Raw genomic sequence first — 22551 nt, forward strand, 5'->3', positions numbered from 1 at the left:
TATTAGCCATCCTCATGAATATAAAGTGGTATCTCAATATGTTTTTTATTTTTTATTGGTGCATTGTAATCATACATTGTATTACATTATGTAAGATTGTGTATCAAACCCACAAAGCCTTAAATTTGGGAACTAATTTTTGTGAATGCCACTTAATGTTAAGAAATGTGGGAGACAGTTAAGATGGCGGCGGCTGTGGTCGCACTGGCGATCGTGGCCGCCAATAAGGATAAGCTTTCCTCAGGGAAACCCTGGACACCAGATTTTGGTTTAATATTGGATTGGGACAATTTAAGGAGACACTTCCAGCTGTGACTTCCTATCTAGAATACAGGAGAGAGAGTGGATAAGTGCGGAATTAGAAGCAAGATGACAAGAAGGCTCCAGCCATGCAAGAAAAGCGATTTTTGGAAGATCATCCCAGAAGGGATTAGAGAAAAGACCACTTCAGCCACATATGCTGGGGATTCTTAGCATCATATCTTGTAAGAAAAATGACCCAGGTGTTGTGGAGGGAGCCGAGCAATGCCAGGCAGAGAGTCCAGCCGCGTGTCCTGGGAACTCAGTGCACCCATCCACCATGCTCTTATGCTGTGCCGGGGGCCATGGTGCATCCGGAACAGCAGATTCTGCTCTTTCTAGTGAGGCTGCTCTTGGAAGGGAGATAAAATTCATTGCTGCTGAGTGCTCAACCTCACAACCCCTTCAAAAAATAAATAAATAAAATATTGGAGAGGGGCCAAGATGGCAGCGGCGGTAGCCAGGACTCAGGAGATGCAGAAAAATTCTATCCAATTTGCCTGGAACTTTTAGAGGCAAAAAATCCCCACGAAGGGGGACTGTCCCTGCCACACAGGCTTAAGAATTCTGGACATCATATCATGTAAGGAAGAAGCTCAGCAGGTAACCAGGCAGAGGCGGTGCCGATGGCACCGCGGCGCAGTGGCACAGCGGCCCCAGCGTTGGTGCCAGCAGCAGAGGTGGAGGCTAAAATTTTGGAGAGGCAGGCATCTGATTCAACCCAACTTGATCTCCTGAAGAAATTGACCCAAAGGTAGCATTTTGAGGGGCAGACAGATCCAGCCCAGTGTACCTTGAGCTTTTGAGGAAATCTCCCCAAAAGCAGACTGGCTGCTTCTGCCACACGTGCTTGAGAAGACTGGACAACATGCTAAGTGGCAAAAGGGTTTGGAGGGTATAAGAGGGAGCCCCGCATAGATGGGATGGGCCTACATGCTGTGTGTTCTGGGAGTCATCAATGCTCATGGCCACTGCTCTCTTCAGAGAGAGTGCGAGTGCGAGGCTAGCGTGCACATGGAACAGCAGAGCCTGCTTTCCGAAGTGAAGCTATGGACCTCTGACATTGGAAGGAAGACAAAATTTATTGCCACTAGGTATTTGGGGTCCCAGCTTTTGCAAAAGACATGCTCTGCTTTCTCATATTAAAAAAAATGAAAGAATGCCGGGCATAGTGGCGCATGCTTGTAATCCCAGGGCTTGGGAGGCAGAGATGAGGATTACACTGGTTCGAAGCCAGACTTACTGGCTTAAGAGACTCTGTTTCCAAATAAAAATAGATATAAAAAAGAGTCAGGTTTCCAGGAGTGTAGCCTGGAGGTAGAGGGGTTTCCAGGAACCCCAGTCCCACCAAAAAGAAGAAGAAGAAGAAGAAGAAGAAGAAGAAGAAGAAGAAGAAGAAGAAGAAGAAGAAGAAGAAGAAGAAGAAGAAGAAGGAGAAGAAGAAGAAGAAGAAGAAGAAGAAGAAGAAGAAGAAGAAGAAGAAGAAGAAGAAGAAGAAGAAGAAGAAGAAATAAAAGAAAAGAAAGGAAAGGGGGAAAAGGGAACATTTGTAGATGACTTGCTCATAGTGACAGAGACCAGAGCCCAGTGCAGAGCAAGTCCGGTGCCTGGGACTCTGAGGCCAGGATAGGAGCCTGCCGGGTGGCTAGGCCAGTGCTAGAGCCAGGAAGGTCTGGATTGGAACTTTCCATGAGGCAAGACTGGTGCTTGGGCCTCCGTCCGAGACCAGGATCGGAGCCTGCTGAGGGGTGAGGCTGATGCCAGGGACAGAGAGACTGGGATCAGAGCCTGCTGAGGGGTGAGGCCAGTGCCTGGGCCAGCCTGGCTGGGATTGGGGCCTGCCATGAGGCAAGGTCAGTGCTGGGGCCTCCAAGGCCAGGATCAGAGCCAACCAAGGTGTTAGGCTGGTGCAGGGACCAGTGAGGCCAGGATCGGAGCCTGCCATGAGGCAAGGCCAGTGCTGGGGCCTCCAAGGCTGGGATCAGAGCCTGCCAAGGGGTGAGGCCAGTGCCGGAGCCAGTGAGGCCGGGACCGGAGCCCGCCATGAGGCAAGGCCGGTACTAGAGCCAGTGAGGCTGGGGTCAGAGTTTGCCAGGTGGCCAAGCCAGTTCCAGGGCCTTCAAGAGTGGGATCAGAATTTGAAATACAGCATACACAGAGCAATATCACAGAAAATAAAAACTAGATGCTTTCCCTAATATGAAAAACCTAGGAAGAAATAGGTAATAGGAGGAGATCTAGTTGAAGAAAGGGCCCTATAGTGTAGCAATTAAGGTGACCAATCAGAGGGGATGGGATGGGAGAGGATGGAATGTCTTTAAAACTCATTATGTACATAAACAAATGTATGAAAGTTAATCACTAATCAAGCATGGAAACAAGAGTGGGTGAGGGAATGGGATGGGGATTGGATAAAGGCTAATTGTATGATGTGTGCTTGTATATCCTCACAAGTCTTGTATTCCATTGTGGTATATGACTACAATGCACCAGTAAAATATAAATATATATATTAGATAAAAAGTATAAAAATAGGTGGTAGAAAAAAAAACTGTGAATAGTTAGAGATTTTTAGGTAACTGGATGATTTTACAAGAGTCAAAGAATCTTTATATAAACAGTTACTTATTTTATGTTATATTTGCTCAATGAAGAAATATACAGACTCAAAATGCAATTCAAAATAAGTCATTTAATTTAGTATATTTTAGCAATGCGACTTAACTTCTATTTAAGAAGACATATAATACTGTAATATTACTCTTCTTGAATCTGAAGTCTTTCAGTATCTATATATAATAGTTTACACTTGTACAATTATGTGTTTCTCAAATCTAACAATTAATGAACATTTCAACATAGTCATCAATTTATTATCAATTTTAAGAAGACAGAGGGATATTATTTACTAGCATATTGTTTCACACTGAATTCTCACGCTGAAATGTCAGATTTATTATCAAAATCATTATCAACAAAATAAATGATCAACATTACTATTTTATGAATTTATCCAAACTATCAAGTACCAAGATTCATACTTTATTTTCTTTCTTGTGACTGCTCTTGGTTTATATAACGGATACAAAATCATGTTTAATAGATAATATGAATAATCTTTCCCCAAAGAATTGAGAACTTGATACATATTTTTCTTCAATAATCCATATAGGAAAAAATATATGAGGCTATGTAGATGGGAATGGTATTTTTTAAACTCTTCATAGCTTTTGATTACAGGAAATAGAAGTTGATTTCACCTCCTCATTTTACTCCAACTTGAATTCTAAATTTTATGAAGATTCGTTACCATGAAAATAACATATATTTGAAAGATCATAAAAATGTCATTTAAATCATGACACACCTACTAGGACTAAATCACCTGAAAGATCACACCAAAGTATTTTCAGAACTTTGAAATGCTATAGGATGGAATGAAGTATAAATATGCTCTCCATACATATATATTCCTCTTTTCTTTTGACAACATAGTTTAGTACTTTTCATAGAATTTCCAAAAATTTCTTAAAAGCTATTCACATATGTGGAATAGCATAGCCTTTACCCAATATTTTGTTGTTTTTGTTGTTGTTGTCTTTTGATTGACCACATGTCAGTATCTTCTACCATTGTTTGATTTTTTATGGAATCATTCCTTGCAGCATGTCTAGCTTTTTAGTAGAAAAAATGAACACTTTCTATGTCCAAGATACAATTATTTACCCCTATTTTACATGAGTAATGTTATTAATAAACATATTGTTGCTTCAGGTGTATGTCTGGTTCTAAATATATGAAACCTTAATTTTAGTGATGAAGCCACTGCACACAGTGACTATCATCAATTCCAGAGATTTTTTTTTACCTTTTGATAGCTTGACCTCCTCTTTAAAACTAAGCTACCATCATTCAATATGCCTTCCTTCAACTCTGCCTGTCTGCCAAGGCCTTTTTTTCACTCAGCAGTCGATGCCTATGTTGCAACCTATAAAGAGAATGTTTAGCTCAAACATTAGGTGTATTGGTAAGTCTGTGATGACTATAGCACTGCACCGTGTGATATAATTTGTGGCTCTCTGCATTTCTTTCTGAATTTGTACAAGGGAAAGTATTACTTGAGAATGTGGTTTTCTTCAGCCTTTTGATATATTTCTTCAAAACAAGTGATTAAATTATAATTGGAGCATGAATATTAGAAAAACTGCACCTTAGTATTCTAATACTGACAATTTACAAAGGATCAGAGTCAATGTTAAGTTTGATGATCAGTTTCATTTATGTATATTAATGTATAATTTCTTATAAAAATCATATTTTATACTGTTTTCCTTCATATGATTTTCTTTTCTTTAATTTTCCCCATCCTTGAGCTACAGGAAGGAAAATAATAAAATAACAAATGAATTCATAATCATTGTACTGTAATCCATAACTAATTTTGTCAGATAATAAAATGGAATAGGATATTTAGTTTTATAGATTGATAACAGGGAAATATATTCCTTTGTGCGGCCAAAACTCTAAAAGGTTAGAGGCCAAGCAATTTTCCATTACATCAAATTCTTGCCATTACCTTGCTTTTCTATCTTTATTTATATATTATCATCTCTTCACCTCATTTGTCTTAATTATAACATAAGCTTTCAAAAGGTAATTAAATCTTCTTTAAAAATTATTTTAAAAAACAACTTATGCATATGCATTTTAGATATATCATAATGTTAATAACCAGGGCACTTCAACAGCACAACTTCATGCATTTCTTTTGATGTAGTAAATGACATTTAGGTAACCATGTTATGTAATATATGATGCTATAAGTAAGAAGGGTAAGATGATACATTCAGTAAGGCTTATATATAAAAGTTAATGTCTATCAACTAATTTTGCCTGAATATTTAAAAATGACAACATCTATCCACTAAAGGCTGTTTTTGCACCTAAAACAGTATTGTTGACCCTAAAACATTATAATTATTTTAAATATATAATATTGTGTGACCAAATGATGCATTTGAAGAAGTGATTAAAAAAGGCTCTAATTAGAATACAGTTGAATTAACTGAACATTGAAAACAGAAATATTCACAAATATATGATCTGTTAACCACCTTCCCATTGAAAACATTTGTTGGTTCTAAGACCTTGAGAATTAAATATACAATCAACCCTTCGGGGACAAAATTTATATGTCTTGCATGGAAAAAATAACTTTCAGTAAAAAATAAGGTCCTCAGTTGGTCACTTATTATCACAAAGGGCATATTTTATTATGAATGTCAATTCCACAAAATTATGTGTCCTGTAATACATAATTATGTTCAAAATTACATTTTAAATCTATTATTAAGTTAACCATGAACACTCTTAAAATACTTATTACTCTTGGCCTTAACACAAAAAGCAATAATGAAAGTATTTTAGGGAGTTAAAAGCTGCAAAGATTGGCCTCCGCATAAAGCCACTGCAGGTATGTTTCTTAATTGGCTGTTAATTTTATAGTGGGTGAACACAAAGGACAGAGACCATGTGTGTTTCTAAACTGTTTGGTATGGAGACAGAGTTGATGGTTTAAAATATAAAGGCAATATGAAATGAGGCCAAACTGAACTTTCCCTCCTGAAGAGGGAAAATCCAGACAAACAAATACACTTCCCTCTTTTTATATCCCTTTTCACTACCAGATAACCAATGATTCTAATGAAACATATATTAAACTAGCACATCAGAAATAATTAAAAAATATAACAATAAACACTGAAGCTTGAATTACCCAAAGTCAATACCCTCTTTTCCAGACTAGCTCCTTCCATGTTTCTTAGTTTTGTTACTAGCACTGCCTAAATCACCCAAACTCACAATCATGTGGTCAGTTTTGACTCTCCCATGCCCTTCTCATCTAATATCCTTTAAAACTCAGGGTATGGATTGTGCCCCAAGCTACATGGCCACTTCATGGTAAATTGTAAGAACTGTCTGACTTCAAAGTTAGTGAACATGAATACTCTCTTTAAAAGAGATGCCCCACTAGACGGGTTTGTTGGCGCATGCTTGTAATCCTTGCGCTAGGGAGGCGGAGACAGGAGGATCGCGCAGGTTCAAAGCCAGCCTTGCCGGCTTAAGAGGCCCTGTTTCCAAATAAAAAATATAAAAATAGGTCTGGAAGTGTAGCCCGGAGGTAGAAGGGTTTCCAGGAACCCCAATACCACCAAAAAATAAAAATATGCCCCTTCTTTTTTTATTCTTTTTTAAATTGGTGCATTATAGTCACACATCTTAATAGGGTTCAAGATGGTAGAGGCATACATGCACACATCACTACTTTAGCCCTTCCCCAATTCCCATGCCATTCTCTCACCCTCCCTCTTTCTTATGCCAGACTTAGTGATTGATATGTTTGTGAATATACATCATGTACATTAGAAAATTTTCCTATTCTCTTCTCCAATCACCCTCAGTTAGGTGCTTTATTTGTTCATCAGTTCACCTTATTTGTTCATTAATGGTTTCTTTTTCTTTGTCTAGAGGTCTTCCTATGCCCCATTTTCTCCCTAGCTTCCACATATGAGAAAGAGCATCTGATTTCTTGCTTTTTGTTTTGTTCATCAGTTCACTTTATTTGTTCATTAATGGTTTCTTTTTCTTTGTCTAGAGGTCTTCCTATGCCCCATTTTCTCCCTAGCTTCCACATATGAGAAAGAGCATCTGATTTCTTGCTTTTTGTTAGTGACTAATCTCAATTAGCATAGTGTTCTCCAGTTCTACCCATTTCACCTCAAATGACATAATCTTGTCTCTCCTGATGGCTGAGAAAATTCCATTGTGTATATCTCATAGTTTTGTAATTCATTCATCTGTTGATGGATATCTTGGCTGGTTGCATAGTTTGGCTATGAAAATAGATATGAATGCATTAGGTTTGTTTGATTGATTTTAGTTCTTTTGGGTAGATACCCAGAAGTGATATTGCTGGATCATATGGTAAGTTTGTTCCCATTCTTTTTAGAATGCTTTATACTGTTTTCCAAAGTGATTATACTAATTTGCAATCCCACCAACAATATGTTAGATTCGCCACTTCCCCACATCCTCTTCAGCATTTGTTGTTGTTTGTGTTTTTAATGATTACTATGCTAATTGAAGTTAGGTGAAATCTGAAGGTAGTTTTGATTTGCATCTCTGATTGATAATGATGTTGAATGTTCTTTCATACTAGTTGGAGTTAGATAAAATCTCAGAGTAGTTTTTATTTACATATCTCTTGATAATGATGTTGAGGATTTTTCATACATTTATTGGCCATTTGAATTTGTTCTTTAGTGAAGTGACTAGTTTACTTGACCATTGTTTTTATTGGGTTATTTGTTTCTTAGCCTAGAGGTTCTTGAGTTATCTGTCTATTCTAGATATTAATCCTTTATCAGGGTAGTAGCTGGCAAAAATTCTCTCCCATTCTTTCAGCTCTTTGTTGAGGTTCCTGAGTTTCCTTTGCTGCACAGAAGCTCTTCAGTTTAATGCCATTACACTTATTTATTCTCCTTTTAATTTCTTGCACCTTTAGGGTCTTGTTTAGAAAGTTTTTACCTGTGCCTATGTGTTGAAGTGTTGGACCTATACACTCGTCAAGAAGCCACAAAGTCTTTGGTCTGATTTTTAAGTCTTTGATCCATTCTGAATTGACTATTTGCAGGGAGAGAGAGTGGGCTTTATTTTTATTTTTCATATTGTTAACCAGTTTTCAAAACACCATTTGCTGAAGAGGCTATCTTTTTTTCCAGTGAATATTTTTGGACCCTTTGTCAAAAATTAATTGGCTATAAGTGTGCCTATTTGTTTCAGAGTCTTCTATTCTGCTCCATTGATTTATGTGCTTCTGTGCCAGTACTATGCTGTTTTTATTACTATGGCTTTGTAATAGAGTTTAAAGTCAGGTATTGTGATGCCTCCTGCATTTTTTCTTGTTGATGAAAACTATCTTGGCTATTCTTGTTTTTTTTGTTTTTCCAAATAAATTTAAGGACTAATTTTTCTATGTCTATGAGAAGTGACCTTGGTAATTTAATGGGCATTGCATTGAATAACTTTTGAAATAATGGTCATTTTGATTATATTTATTCTGCCTATCCAAGAGGATGGAAGATCTTTCTATCTACTACGATCTTCAATTTCTTTTACAATGTCTTATAATATTTCATATAGTGGTCTTTTACTTCCTTGGTTAGGTTTATCCTATGTATTTCATTTTTTGGTGGAGTATTGTGAGTGGAAGTGTTTTCTGTATTTCTTTTTCTGTGGATTTATACTTGGCATACAGGAAAGCTTCTGATTTTTTAAGATTGATTTTCTATCCAGACACTTTGCTTAATTTGTTGATCAGTTTTATAAGCCTTTTGGTTTAATTTGTTGGGTCTTTTAAGTATTGTTTCATGACATCTGCAAATGTCCAGTTTTAGTTTTTATTTTGTATTTGTACTCCTTTGAATTCCTTATCTTGCCTTATTGCTCTGGCTAGCATCCTAAGTACTAAATTGAAAAAGAGTGATGCTAATGTACATAATAGTCTTGTTCCTCTTTTGGGGGAAATACCCACAGTTTCTCCCCCATTTAATATGATGTTGTTAGGAGACTACTGAATATTGCCTTTATGATGTGGTGGTATGCTGCTTCTATTCCAATTCTCTGCAGTACTTTTAGCATAAATGGGTATTGGATTTTTCCAGATGCTTTTTCAATGTCTATTGAAATGATCATGTGATTTTTGTCTTTAGTTATGTTTATGTGATGAAGTTCATGGATTTTGTTTTGTATGTTGGACCAGCCTTGCATCTCTACGATGAACCCCATTTGGTCATGTATAATTTTCTTGATGCAGCTTTGAATGAACAGTGCTAGTATTAATTTAGCAGTGTTTTGTCTAAGTTCATCAATGATACAGGTGTATAATGTTTTTTTCTTGAGCTGTCTTTATTTTGTTTGGATATTAATGTGATGATGGCTTCACATAATTATTTGGGAGTCCCATTTCTTTTTATTTTGTGCAATCTTTTGGGGAGTATTGGGATTATCTCTTCTATAAAGATTTTATATAATTTACTTTGGAAACCATTTGGTCCTGGGCTTTTGTTTGATGATGATAGGCTCTTAATTGCTGATTAAATACCTTTGATTGCTATTGGTGGATTTAAATTTATTTATCTTTTTTACTCAATTTAGGAAGGCTCTTTGTTTCTAGAAAGTTCTCAATTTCTTCTAAATTTTCCATTTTGTTGGAGTCTATTTTTTCAAAGTCATTTCTGAATATCCTCTGAATGTCCAGTTTGTGGTAATATCTACTTTTTCATCTCTCATTTCAATAATTTTGCTTGATTATCCTTTCTTTTGGTTATGTTGACTAGTGGTTTATCTATATTATTTATTTTTTTGAGAAATCAGCTTTGGGTTTTGTCGATATTCTGTACTTTTATTCACTGATTTCTGCTCTGATTTTAGTAATTTCCTTTTTTCTACTGGCCTTGAGGTTAGACTGCTCGTGTTTTATTGGGATTTGAGGTATCTCAAGACCCTCAAGACAACTTAATTTTTACAATCTCTGCTACAGAATTTTTCTTTGCCTTGTTTTTTCCTTATGCATTCTTTCTTCTCTTCATTTACACCAAATTATTTTTCACTGGAAATGTACCTTTACTTTATCAGCTTTTTGTGCTCATTCTAAATTTAGTTCTTCATGTAATTTTACCTGAATCACTGTTCAATAAATCCTATAATATTCTGTCTCCCTTCTCTAATTCATTCTTCTTTTTGCTTCAAGATTAGTCTATCTAACATACATAAAGTTATTCCTTTTTTGCCCTTTATTTCAGTGCTAGGGATCAAACCCAGGGCCTCACACATGCTAGGCAAGTGCTCCAATACTGAGCTACACCTCCCAGCCTTTCCCTCTTCTTAGAACCTTTGATGGCTTTTCATACTTTTCTAAATAAAAACTCATTTGACTGGCACACAATACCCTATAGAATATGGTATATTATATCTCTCCACCTCTATTCCTAATTGCTCCTCTTTGTATAAACATACCTTATACCTTAACTTTATAGTTTCCCTCCTATTTTTGTTCATGCTTTTATTTTCATGTTCTAACATCCTTCCCAACATCTCTTTTGAAATCACTTTCCTTGTCTAAGGCATCTTCAATGCCACTTCCCATAATAATCCTTTTCATGCATTTACTCATTGAACAAATACTTATTGACCACATTTAGTCACTGCCTATATTTACCTATAGTCTTCTATGTACTGGAGATAAAGCAATAAACAAAGCTACAGTAGTTCTTTCTTTCACAGGGCTTATGTGCTGTTGCAGAAAACAGAGACTAAAAGATAGGTTAAATTTATAGTATATCAGATGGTGATACTTGCTAAGTATAAATAAAAGACACCAAAGAGAATGGAGACAAGGTCAAGAAATTTCCCTTAACTGAAAACTCTTTCCTCTATTGAGCACTTAAACAATGATTTTCCATTACAATGTGGCTATTTGTGTATTTGCCCTGTTTCCTCTGCTATTTCCAAAGCTCCTTGAGAACAACAATTGCATCTTATTTATCTTTGTAACTCTTACAGCTATCGAGACAACACTTACTAAATAATGGTTAAAATTAATCAAGTTTATGAAAGTAAATACAATAGGTGTTTAACAGAAGGAAGAAACTGGCATAGGGATTGGTCAAGGAAGGCTCCTTATATATTTAATTTGGGCAAGGCCTTGAAAGATGGGTGGGATGGGGAGGAAGCAAAAGCTGAGTAAGCTGATTTGATTTATCTATTCTTGAAAAATTTTTAAAAAAACATTGTAAATTAAAATTAATATGTGTATTATTTTTCTACCTTCAAAACCAGTGTTTCAGAAGGGACGAGCAATTGACACTGGAGAAGTTGATATTGGCGCACAGGTCATGCAGACCATTCCACCTGGCTTATTCTGGCGTTTCCAGATTACTATCCACCATCCTATATACCTGAAATTCAACATTTCTTTAGCCAAAGACTCTTTGCTGGGAATTTATGGCAGAAGAAATATTCCACCTACACACACTCAGGTATTTGATATTATATTTATTTACTTGAACACTTTTAGAGGGTGGCAAATTGAACAGTTCAGAGGTTGTGACTTGTGATGTGTGTGAGTCAAAGGGCAAAAAATATAACAAAATATTCAGAATAATCATACTCAAACTAATAAAAATGGTATGGAGAAATAAAGAACAACATTTTGCAGAGAAAAGATCATTTAAGGAAACCTTTAAATTTGACCTCTCTTTCCTGTCTCTGAATGATCATGAACTTCCCAAGTCTTTCATGTTAGCTTTAGTGTCCTTGCTACCTACCTTTGCTCATTAGGTACCCTTGTACCCTTACCCCAGTGAAGAAATACACACTAATTATAAGTTAGTGAGAAATGAGTAAAAAAGATAGGTCATGTCTTATGGGTAGAATTTTTCTTTACTCTTATTAATAATAACTCCAATATGTAGAACCTCTATAATTACACAGCCTTATATCTTCCTTCCAGTAATCCATTTGGAGCCCTGCTCAATCTAAGAAATAGCAAAAAGAATCAAATATGTGGGCCTTGATTTCTTCCCAACAAAAATGCTAGTGACAAAATTTTACCTTCTTATTCAGAATAGTCAGGAAATCAGAATGCTATTCAAATGTGACTCTTAAAAAATAAATGTTCAAAGAAACAAATGGCATGTGCTTTTTCACTGATTAAAAGAAAATGGGGAGTCTTTTGAATATTTAAATATGTCACCACAAAGGTAGTAAACTATGATGAATATTCTCAAATTTTTGACTATTCATTTATTTGTTTTAAAAATATAAGATTGTATTTAATTTGTAGAAAAGGTCACAGTAACATTTCCAAGCAGAATGTGTGTTTTCAAGTATCTTCTATCAGAGACTTTAGTAAAATGTCAAAAATCCCTTACATAATACTAAATTTTTTCCTGTTTTTCTGTTTATTTGCTTTTTAAAAATTCTTTTGAATACTGCAAAACTACAAGACTTATAACATTTATGAATATAGTATGGATTTTTATAATTTTATTTTACATTGTAATATGGTTAGGATTTTTTGGAATTAATTGTGTGTGTGTGTGTGTGTATGTGTGTGTGTTTGTGTGTGTGTGTGTGTGTTGCTAGAAATTGAACCTCAGAGCATTCTACTATTGATCTAGGTAAGCATTAGTCATGCACAACTACTAATATGCTATTGACTTTAAATATATTTAATATATTTATTTTCATTTTGTTCATGTCCAAAGCAAAGAAATGTAGAATAGATCAGTTGGAGATAGAGATGTTCATAAGTCTATATGTAAAAGCTGTAACTCATATCTGTGTTTGTATTTGTTCCAGTTTGATTTTGTAAAATTAATGGATGGCAAACAACTGGTTAAGCAGGACTCCAAAGGCTCTGAAGATATCCAGAACTCCCCTCGGAACTTGATCTTAACCTCGCTTCAGGAGACAGGATTCATAGAGTACATGGACCAAGGACCCTGGTATCTGGCATTTTACAATGATGGAAAAAAGGTGGAACAAGTATTTGTGTTAACTACAGCTATCGGTAAGCTGCCATGACTGCTATTTTTTTTTCTTTTTTGCAGGTCTGGGGATGGAACCCAGGGGCATTTGTCCTCCGAGCAACATCCCCTACCCTATTTCTTATTTTTTATTTTGAAACCAGGTTTCACTAAGTTGCGGAGGGGCTCACTAAGTATCTGAGGCTGTCTGTGAATCCTGATCCTCTGGTCTCAGCCTTTCAAATGCTGTGATTACAAGCCTGTGCCACCATGCCCAGATCATGACTGTTATTTTTGATTTACAGTATAACTTTATAGAGATACAAGTGATTGAAGTAATACAGGTGTTATTGAAGTTATTTTTTTATTTTCCTTAAAGCCATTATTCAGTATAGATCACCATGAGAAAAGTTTATATTATTATCATCATTGATATTGTTTAAATGTTAAGATTTTTAAAATTCTTCATTATTTGATGCTAATCCAGAACACTTACTATTCATATTTTAATATGTTCTCAAAAACAATTATCTGGGTAATATTATATCCAAAGCTTTATAAATGAACAACTTCAGTGAAAACGAAAATAAGCAGCAGAAGCCTTTTTATTTCATTTTATTATAAAAGAAAAAGCAAATAAATACCTTTAAAATAAAAAAAACTGATGTCAATACACTCCTTAGTTAAAAAGAATTGATTCTAGAACCATTAAGCCTTCAAAATGCAACATAAGTATATTTAGAGAAGGATATTAAGGACAATAACTTGAGTCATTCAAATTCCTTTCTTTCAGAATTTTTTAGTTTGAAAATCATCACAATGGCTCTTTCAATATGCTCAGGGCCTTTTAAAGCATGTTCTTTTTAAATGCAATGCCTAAACACACATTCTTATTCACTGTCACCTTAGTTAGTCAAGACATTTTGCTCTTGTCATTTTTTTTTTTTTTGTAAATTCATTCCTCATGACCCGTTGTGTGAATAAAGCTGAACTCTTTAGTAAATTCAGAGTCCTGAGGGTAAAAAACTCATAGACACAGTGCATTTTCCTAAAACACATGTCTCTTAAAAGAAGGGAAATTTTTTTTATAGCTGTCAGTTTTCTATACAAATTTTACCACTTTATCCTTTAATTCAGCCATATGTTTAAGGAAGATGTGTTGACTGTTAACAAATATACCATCTGCTTTATATAACAATTATGTTCTATTTTTACTTGACGCTGAAGACCTTGAGTGAGCAGAAAATAGTATGCCAGCCTTAAGATTATTAAAGCTTTTCTCCAAAGTAATCAGAAAGGCAATAAAACTATACTGATGATTTTTCTCCATAGAAAAATACTCCACTGATTTTACATCTCAAAAAAAATGTATTTGATTCATAAAATTAGAAAAAAAAACTTTAAGTCATGTCACTGTTTAGCCACTCACAAGACTCAGTGTAGCAGATTCAAGGAATGGACCTTTTATATTTCTATATCTAGGCCTAATTTCGATAAAAAGAATTTTAATGAAGCCGGGTGTGGTGGTGCACGCTTGTAATCCCAGCATTCAGGAGGCTGAGACTGGAGGATTGCGGTTCGCGGACAGCCTCAGCTACTTAGTGAGGCCCTCTGCAACTTAGTGAGAACCTGTTTCAAAATAAATATTTAAAAATAGGGCAGGGGGTGTAGCTCGGAGGTCGAATGCCCCTGGGTTCCATCCCCAGAACCACACACAAAAAAAAGAATTTTAATGAATTATGAGAGATAGAGTTTCTCCTATGAAGTTGGAGAAATTAAAAGACACAAAATATTTGTGAAGATTTTCTTTCTTCCTTTTATTTTAATCCCTCAGATCAAGGTAAAAACACTAAGCAAACTATTGACCTTTTTAAATTCACTTGACACAGAAATATGCTTGGAGCTTTATATGGCATCTTACCCTATCCCTGAATAGGAATTGAGATCCAGTTCCTATCACTCATATATCAAGCTGCCAGTTTATATACAATAATACATTTGCCTTTTACTTATGCAAGTAAGTTTCTTTACCTTGCTATTGTCTTTTTAATGTTAGAAGCAACAGAAATAATTTCCAACTATTTCATTTAAATAAAATTTAAATAATTGAAATAAAATTTATTTAAATTTCCCAAAACAATCATAGAAAGAAGCTAATATATTTTCCAAAGTAAGGTTTGTGTAAATTCTTTCTTAGTATTGCTCATTCATCTATTTTCTAATGTAAGAACCAGTTGATCCTGACTACATTTTGGTCCACTATTAACAAGGACCAAGACAAAATTAATAATTAACATTATTTAATTTTAAATATGCTATATGAATACATATTATTTTTCTGTAGTATATGCAGATTTATCAATATCTCCTATTCTTAGGAAACTTTCTCTGTAACATATTCCACTTATGGAATGCCACTCTGTGCCCCAAGCACTATACTAAATGCTTTACATTTCCTTAGCCTACTGGGTTATCAACAACCATGATAGCTCAGATATAGTGATACTTATATTACAAATGAGAAAACAAAGACTTCAAAAATGTTAATAGTTTGACAAATTTCTCAGTGAGTGGCAAAATGGAAATTTAAGACCCATTATTTCTGATTACAGAGTCTATTTCTTTTAGATTATATTCATTCCATAAGAGTATTACCTTTAATTTCTCTTATGAGATAAATTATCAGAAGTGAAACCTATCATCAGTGCAGATATGAATATTAAGGGACTTTCTGTTCCACTGTATGAACAGGGTTTTTAAATATATAACTTCAAAGTTAATTCTATAAACAGAACTCTGAGAAGTGATTCTGGAAGAAGATTTTTGGCTTACTGGAAGCCAAAAATTTAAAAAACCTCTTTTTTACAATACTTTTTTATGTTTTCCTATTACAGTCCCTAGGCTGTCCCAATATATCTTTGATACCTAGTGGAGGTGGTAGCTTCAAAAGTCTCCTTTATTACTCTCTGTTCCCACTCAAGTTGTTATGGTTAAGATCTGTGTATCAGTGATGGCCCAGGGGTTGTTCTTTTATAAGTCAACAATATATGGGGGATTTTATTTTGATAGCAAATGTACCTAAACATAGTTTTTTCAGAAGATCTATATAGTGCCACAAGGCTGCTTGTATAAAATTGTCAATATAATCTAGGGTTAAATTCAAATTACACACACACACACACACACACACACACACACACACACATATATATATATATATATATATATATATATATATATATATATATGAGAGAGAGAGAGAGAGAGAGATTCCTCCATGGCTTCCTATTAACTGTCTGGGGCAGGAGAAATCCAGATATAGATTTAAGAGCTGCCACTCCTACTTAGTACAATAAATATAGATAAGTGGAACATAGAGAATTGTTCCGTTTCTGAATGGAAAAAATGCTTTTCCTGCCCTTTCATAATTACTTGTTGAATAAATTAATGATCTTCTGGAAATAACTAATGTTTTAATGAGTGAACAATATTAACTCTTTTTTTAATGTTACATTTTGATCAACCCAGTTGTAGTTCAGTTAATGTTATGTGTCAAGTTCTACCTGGTTTCAGTTTTCTAACCCAGTGATTAGAGAAGAGAACATCATAAACCTACAAAGGGAAATCTAATATATTTACATGGGGGTGAGAAGAATAACCTCCTCTGATAATAGAGTGGTAAAGCACACAGCCACTGGATTCATTCTCAGCTTTCTAAGAATCCCCAGAATGTAGTAAATACCACTTTCTTTCTGTTGCCATTATTTTTTCCAAGGAAGAATTCCAGCAAATAGATCATAAGCTTTCTATCTATGGAACATTGCATTCAAAGAATTGGTTCTCAATGGTGAACACCTACAAATTCACAGGTATCTGGGCTACATCCCTCTGAGACGTATTCAGTAGATCTTGAGATAAAGCCCAGGCATCTGTATTGTGAATTAGATGACCCAACTGATACAAGTGGTTCACAGGCCACAGTTATAGAAATCCCATTTTTCAGATCTTATTATAAATTCTCAGACTGATTGTTCAGTGAAATATTCTATGATCTAGAATCCCTCTTATAAATGGAAGTAGCTTATCCAAAGAAATTTATTGAAGCAGATGCTTTCTATCAAAAGAGGAAAAGAATGGTGCATAAGAGAAGTATGAGTTTAAGATAAAAATGAGTTCAAGTGTGTTGTGGAAAATTTATAGAAAGTAGTGATGGGAAGAGGATAAACACACACAAATATACCTGCAAGAATAAAATATATGAACTATTACAATTCAAATTTATTGGTGTTTTGTTGTACTACACATCTTTATATCACAGAACTATCTATGGGCACCTTCAAAGCCTTTTCAGTTCCCCTGAAAACTAATCTCTAGGAACAGATTGAAAGGAAATTAGTAGCAGAGATCTGGTAAGCATTTACAGTAAAAAAGCCATCTCTCAACATATATTTAGTGTTGGTGAATTTAATGTTAACACTTACTTTGAAAGCCTTCCCTTGTCACTTATTAATGAAAATGAAACACTAATGTCATATTTAAGCTATCAAGATAGTATATTGTAAGTTGCTGGGGAAAATACTATTTGCTACCACCTAAATTTTAAAAATAAACAGTAGTCTTTGTATTCTTGGGTTGCATTTTTAAGCCTGTTTTGCTTTTGAGAAATGTCCTACAATGTTTGTTCATAATTAGCTGCATCACAAATATCTCTAAAGAAAGCAATTCATCTGTAACTTTTATGCACTTTAGAGATGAGATTGGTTTTTATTTTTACTATAAAATAACCAATTCAGTAAATCTCAGCCCTTTTAATAATCTTCTACTCCATGTGACATATTACATAAAGAAATCTGTGACATGTAATTTTAAGCAGTAATTGCTCTGCAGACAGAAGAGGAAATAATTGTTACAAGCCTAGAGTTCCTGTAACTTAAAAATATTAAAGATTCTGTGGCTTACAGCATTTTTTTCTTTTTTATTAATAGAAATAATGGATGACTGTTCAACCAATTGCAATGGAAATGGAGAGTGTATCTCTGGTCATTGTCATTGTTTCCCAGGATTCCTTGGACCTGACTGTGCTAGAGGTAATGTTGCTCTGTGATTCTGATTGGTATAGGGAATAATTATCATTTAAGATTTCAGCATTAGTAGTAATTGTAATAGTAATAATAGTAGATGCAATGGCAAAAGCAGGAATCATAGCCACCACCACCAAAATGAGCACTTACTATGCTAGGCACAAATCTAAATAGTTTGCATTACCTCACTTAGGTTCTGTATCTTATAATATCCATATGAGGTAGGTCTACTACTACTATCCCAGTTTTATGAGCAAAAAAAAATTCCTCAAACAGGTTCCATAACTTAGCCATCATTACCTAACAACTTTGATTTGCATTCATATTATCTGGACCAACAAATACATTATGCATATATTTATTTCATAAATTAATTCACAATATACTAAGTTTTAAAGTGGGCAAATTTAGTGAGTATTTATACACATAATTATAATTGGAAGTAGTGGTTAATCACCAAAGAGAAAATAAAGACTGGAAAGTCAAAAGTAAAACTTAGCAAACTTTACTGTTTTCTTGCTTTGCCCATAGTTTAATTTTTTTAAAGATTGAGGTAAATCACATCATGTTTTTCCAATGGCTTGTGGTTATTATTTTCAAGGCTCTTTCTGTTCGGTTTTTTATTTATTCTAAACATTCCCAGTGTGCTAACACTTGAATATCAGGTTTTTCAGATGCTCAGATTCCTTAAATTTCATTCACCACAGAATTCTAAAGCCGTTAGAAGTTTCCCAGAACCAGCTTCCCACACCATGATAGATCTTGAAGTGTGGGGAGGTAGGAGATGGAGGTGATTTTCTGTCACCAAAACATAGAAGATATAAGCTTTGCCCTCAGAAAAGCCCATCATTTTATTGAGGAGACAAATAATGAGAGAGCAGAATAACTGTTCTAATAAAAGTATGCACCATAATTTATAGAGGTAGAAATCAGTCCAGTATAAATCTAATTGCACAGTTTTTTTTTTTTTTGGGGGGGGGGGTCTGGGAGTGGAACCCAGGGGCATTCAACCTCTGAACTACACCTCCCGCCCTACTTTTTATTCTTTATTTTGAAACCAGGTCTCACTGAGTTGCAGAGGGCCTCACTAAGTAGCTGAGGCTGTCTACAAACCGCGATCCTCCGGTCTCAGCCTCCCGAATGCTGGGATTACAAGCGTGTGCCACCACACCCGGCTAATTGCACAGCTTTTAATGACAACATTTTATAACTCCCTCTTTATTTGTTTTTATATGCTTTTATTGGTGCATTACAATATCACATCATAATGTAAACCATGTTGACAGTAACATGCATGTACACAGCACTTGGTACCCCCCTGACTCCTCATTTCCCCCATTTCTCTTAAAGAGTACTGAGATTGACATTGGTGTTTTTACATATGTACATATAATCAATGATAGTGATTCCTTGAATAAACCTCACTCTCCCCCCTTCTCTTTCCTTAGACCACCTCCTGGCTCCACTGAGGTTTCTACTCCATTTTCTAGAGTCCTTTTGTTATCCCCATTTCTTCCTAGCTTCAGTATATTATTGAAAACATATGACCCTTTGCTTTTTGTGACTGGCTAAACTTACCTAACATAATACTCACCAGATCTTTCTATTTTCCTGAAAATGACCTAATTTTTTATTGCTGAGTAGAATTCCACTGTGTGTAGTTCTCATAATTTTGTAATCCACTCATCTATTGATGGACACTTAGGTTGGATCCATAATACGGCTATTATTTTAAATTTCAGATGTTCCTTCCTAAAAGTAATATGCATCACACTGAGGAACAAAACCCTTTAAAAAGAAAATTTCTAGCTTAAAATAATAGTATGGCAATAATAGTTCAAGAGTGAGGAAGTATCAAAAGCAAATAGATGAAATAATTTCCCCATTCAGGATATCTTTATAATTTATCTTTATCCATCCATATAAGAGGAAGTTTTATGTTTGCAATTATGAACCTATGCCTATTTAATAAAGGGTACAACAGAAGTAGTACATTTCTTTGCCTGAAATATTATATAAAAATCAATAGAAAATTGCTATTTGGAGACTTTGAAAGCATTATGAAAACAATATAAGTTCATTTGTCAACCTTCAGATTCATGTCCTGTGTTATGTGGTGGGAATGGAGAATATGAGAAAGGACACTGTGTCTGCCGCAATGGCTGGAAGGGGCCAGAGTGCGACGTTCCAGAAGAGCAATGCATTGACCCAACATGCTTTGGCCATGGCACCTGCATCATGGGAGTCTGCATCTGTGTGCCAGGATATAAAGGAGAAATATGCGAGGAAGGTCAGAGCCCTATTTTCATCTATTGCTTCAAGCTTTTCTCTTACTGAATTGTCCACAGTGTCATTTTATGCATCTAGTAGAGATGCAAGCGGTCTTTGCAAGCATTTGCTCAACATGTCCTTAGTACATAGAGCAGGGGATTAAGGTCAGGGAAGCTCCTGTGTGTTCTGACAGTCTCTAATATATTATACATGAAGTTATAACTATGACACTTACAGGGCAGTAATGAAAGATGGTATTTTCTGCCTTATTTCTAAAAGTGCTTTATAAATGTGATAATTTCCATATTGGTGATTTTAGCTGTTAATTCATATGGTCACATTATTACAGAGCCATTATGCTACATATCACTTTAAAGAACACAATAAAATAACAATATATGCTCATTTGGAGCCATTTTGCAAATGCTTTCTTTGAGAGTGATTTTTAATTACCATTACTATTACTGCTTTATATTATTTATTTTTACATATCTCATGCTGAAACTTGACCCTCATGCCTAAGAAAGCACTCAACACTAATGAATTTTAAAGCAGTGCCTTTATATTAAATTCACCCCAAAGGAGTCTTTATAAAGTATTTTGTAATGGCAGTAGTTTTAACATTTAAATAGACACACTGGAAAATAAGTTTACTACTAATCAGACCTTTTTCATGCCACATTCCTTAAAAAAGACTGATTTCAGAAATACTGAACCATTTCCATGGGAGATGGTCTCATCACAACTGTTGTTCAGGAAAGAGGCTTCTGAAAATGCACTACAACTGCTTTTTAAAAATGGCTCATTAAGACTATTGCACAGCATTTTAAAGGGTTTAATCTCATTCTACTTCATCACAAGCAAGGCTTTAGATTTCCACCTCCCATTAGTAATAGTAGAATTTTGGCGTAAAGATTATATCTGTTCCAATGAGTGGCAGTGAGCCTATACAGACACCATAGTTCCTGTGTTACATTTGGAAGTTATTTTCATAATGATCCAATTGCAATCTTAAATTTTAAGTTGTAAATTAAGGTGCTATATGGACATATACACAGTTAACAAAAACTGATGTCTATCTCATGTGTAATTTACCATGGAAATCATGTAACCTAATTAATTTAGACTCTTCTAATTTAAATTTTATAAGTAGTTGAAAAGAAATTTAGCTTAAATTATCTTCTCTTGGGTTACTGAGTAAATTTACAGTACAACCAATATAGTAAGGAAGAATGCTAACCAAGTTGCCACAATTTAAAAATAGAAAAGTATCAAAATTTTTTCTATTTCTGGCTTCTCTTGAATGACCACTAGACAATCTTATAACCTTGGATCCATATTGCTACATGGCTACAATCAACGGAAGTCAAGTAGCCACAATTTACATTAAACAAGACATGAAATTTCAGTTTGCTCACAATACACCCTATTTTCTTACATTCACGTCATCTCATCTGTGCTTAGCCTCTTTAGCTTGACTTTCACATCTGATTTAAAGATGACCTACATGCTGTACTGTTGTAAATATGACTTTCATGAATACAATGAATCAGGCCTCTGAAGGCAATAAGCTATATTAAGTTAAATATTATTTGGCTTATTAAAATTATTGTACCCTAATACAACAAATAGGCTCCTCTACAAAAAAATCTATCCTTTGAATATTCTTTCTTCCTCAAAAGGATAAATCAAATTAGTTGTACCTTTGGGTATTTGCTTGCTGATTAGCCCAGGTATTAAAATATTGTGATAATGATCCTGGGAATTTGGGCTAGTTATAATGACTACAACACTAATTATATTAATGCTTAGTTAAATTTTGGCTGTTCCATAGCCACTGTCCATACCCTAAAACTAGTCCAGTCTTGCAAATGCAAGCAGATTATATATCAGTCTATTTTTGTTGCCCCAAAAGTAGTTTAAGCCAGGCATGGTGGCAAACACCAGTAGTCTCAGTTCTTGGGATAATGAAACAGGAAAATCATATGTTCCAGACCAGTGTCAGCAACTTAATAGGACCCCCTGCAATTTAATGAGACCCTCTTTCAAAAGAAAATAAAATAGGGCTGGGAGTACACCGCAGAAGTGGAATGCACCTGGGTTCAATCCTCAGGACCAAAAAAATTTCAAATCATGCATTTTTTATGATAATACTTTACTTGTTTGTGTAAGAAGACTAGAGGTGTGGAAGTCATCCTTCCCATTTTCCATAGAATGGTTATTTAGTTGAAAGCACAGTTTTTCTTGAATGCACGTATAGAAACCTAAATAAAATAGTTTATATATTTGTTGAATTGTACCTAAAAATT

At 34.8% G+C, this 22551-nt stretch overlaps 1 protein-coding gene across 3 annotated transcripts in view; it reads left to right on the forward strand.

Moving 5' to 3' along the window:
• Positions 1 to 22551, forward strand: part of TENM1 (teneurin transmembrane protein 1) — a gene marked incomplete at both ends in the record, with an annotated part of 892332 nt that overhangs the window by 459429 nt on the left and 410352 nt on the right. For all 3 annotated transcript variants that reach the window (XM_080719098.1, XM_080719100.1, XM_080719099.1), the window contains 4 exons: positions 11200 to 11399; positions 12724 to 12934; positions 17876 to 17977; positions 20067 to 20261. In XM_080719098.1, coding sequence (XP_080575224.1) covers positions 11200 to 11399; positions 12724 to 12934; positions 17876 to 17977; positions 20067 to 20261 — 708 coding nt within the window. The remainder of the gene's footprint in view (positions 1 to 11199; positions 11400 to 12723; positions 12935 to 17875; positions 17978 to 20066; positions 20262 to 22551) is intronic.

Source organism: Muscardinus avellanarius (assembly GCF_963383645.1).
Source record: "Muscardinus avellanarius genome assembly, chromosome: X".
Lineage (NCBI taxonomy): Eukaryota > Metazoa > Chordata > Mammalia > Rodentia > Gliridae > Muscardinus > Muscardinus avellanarius.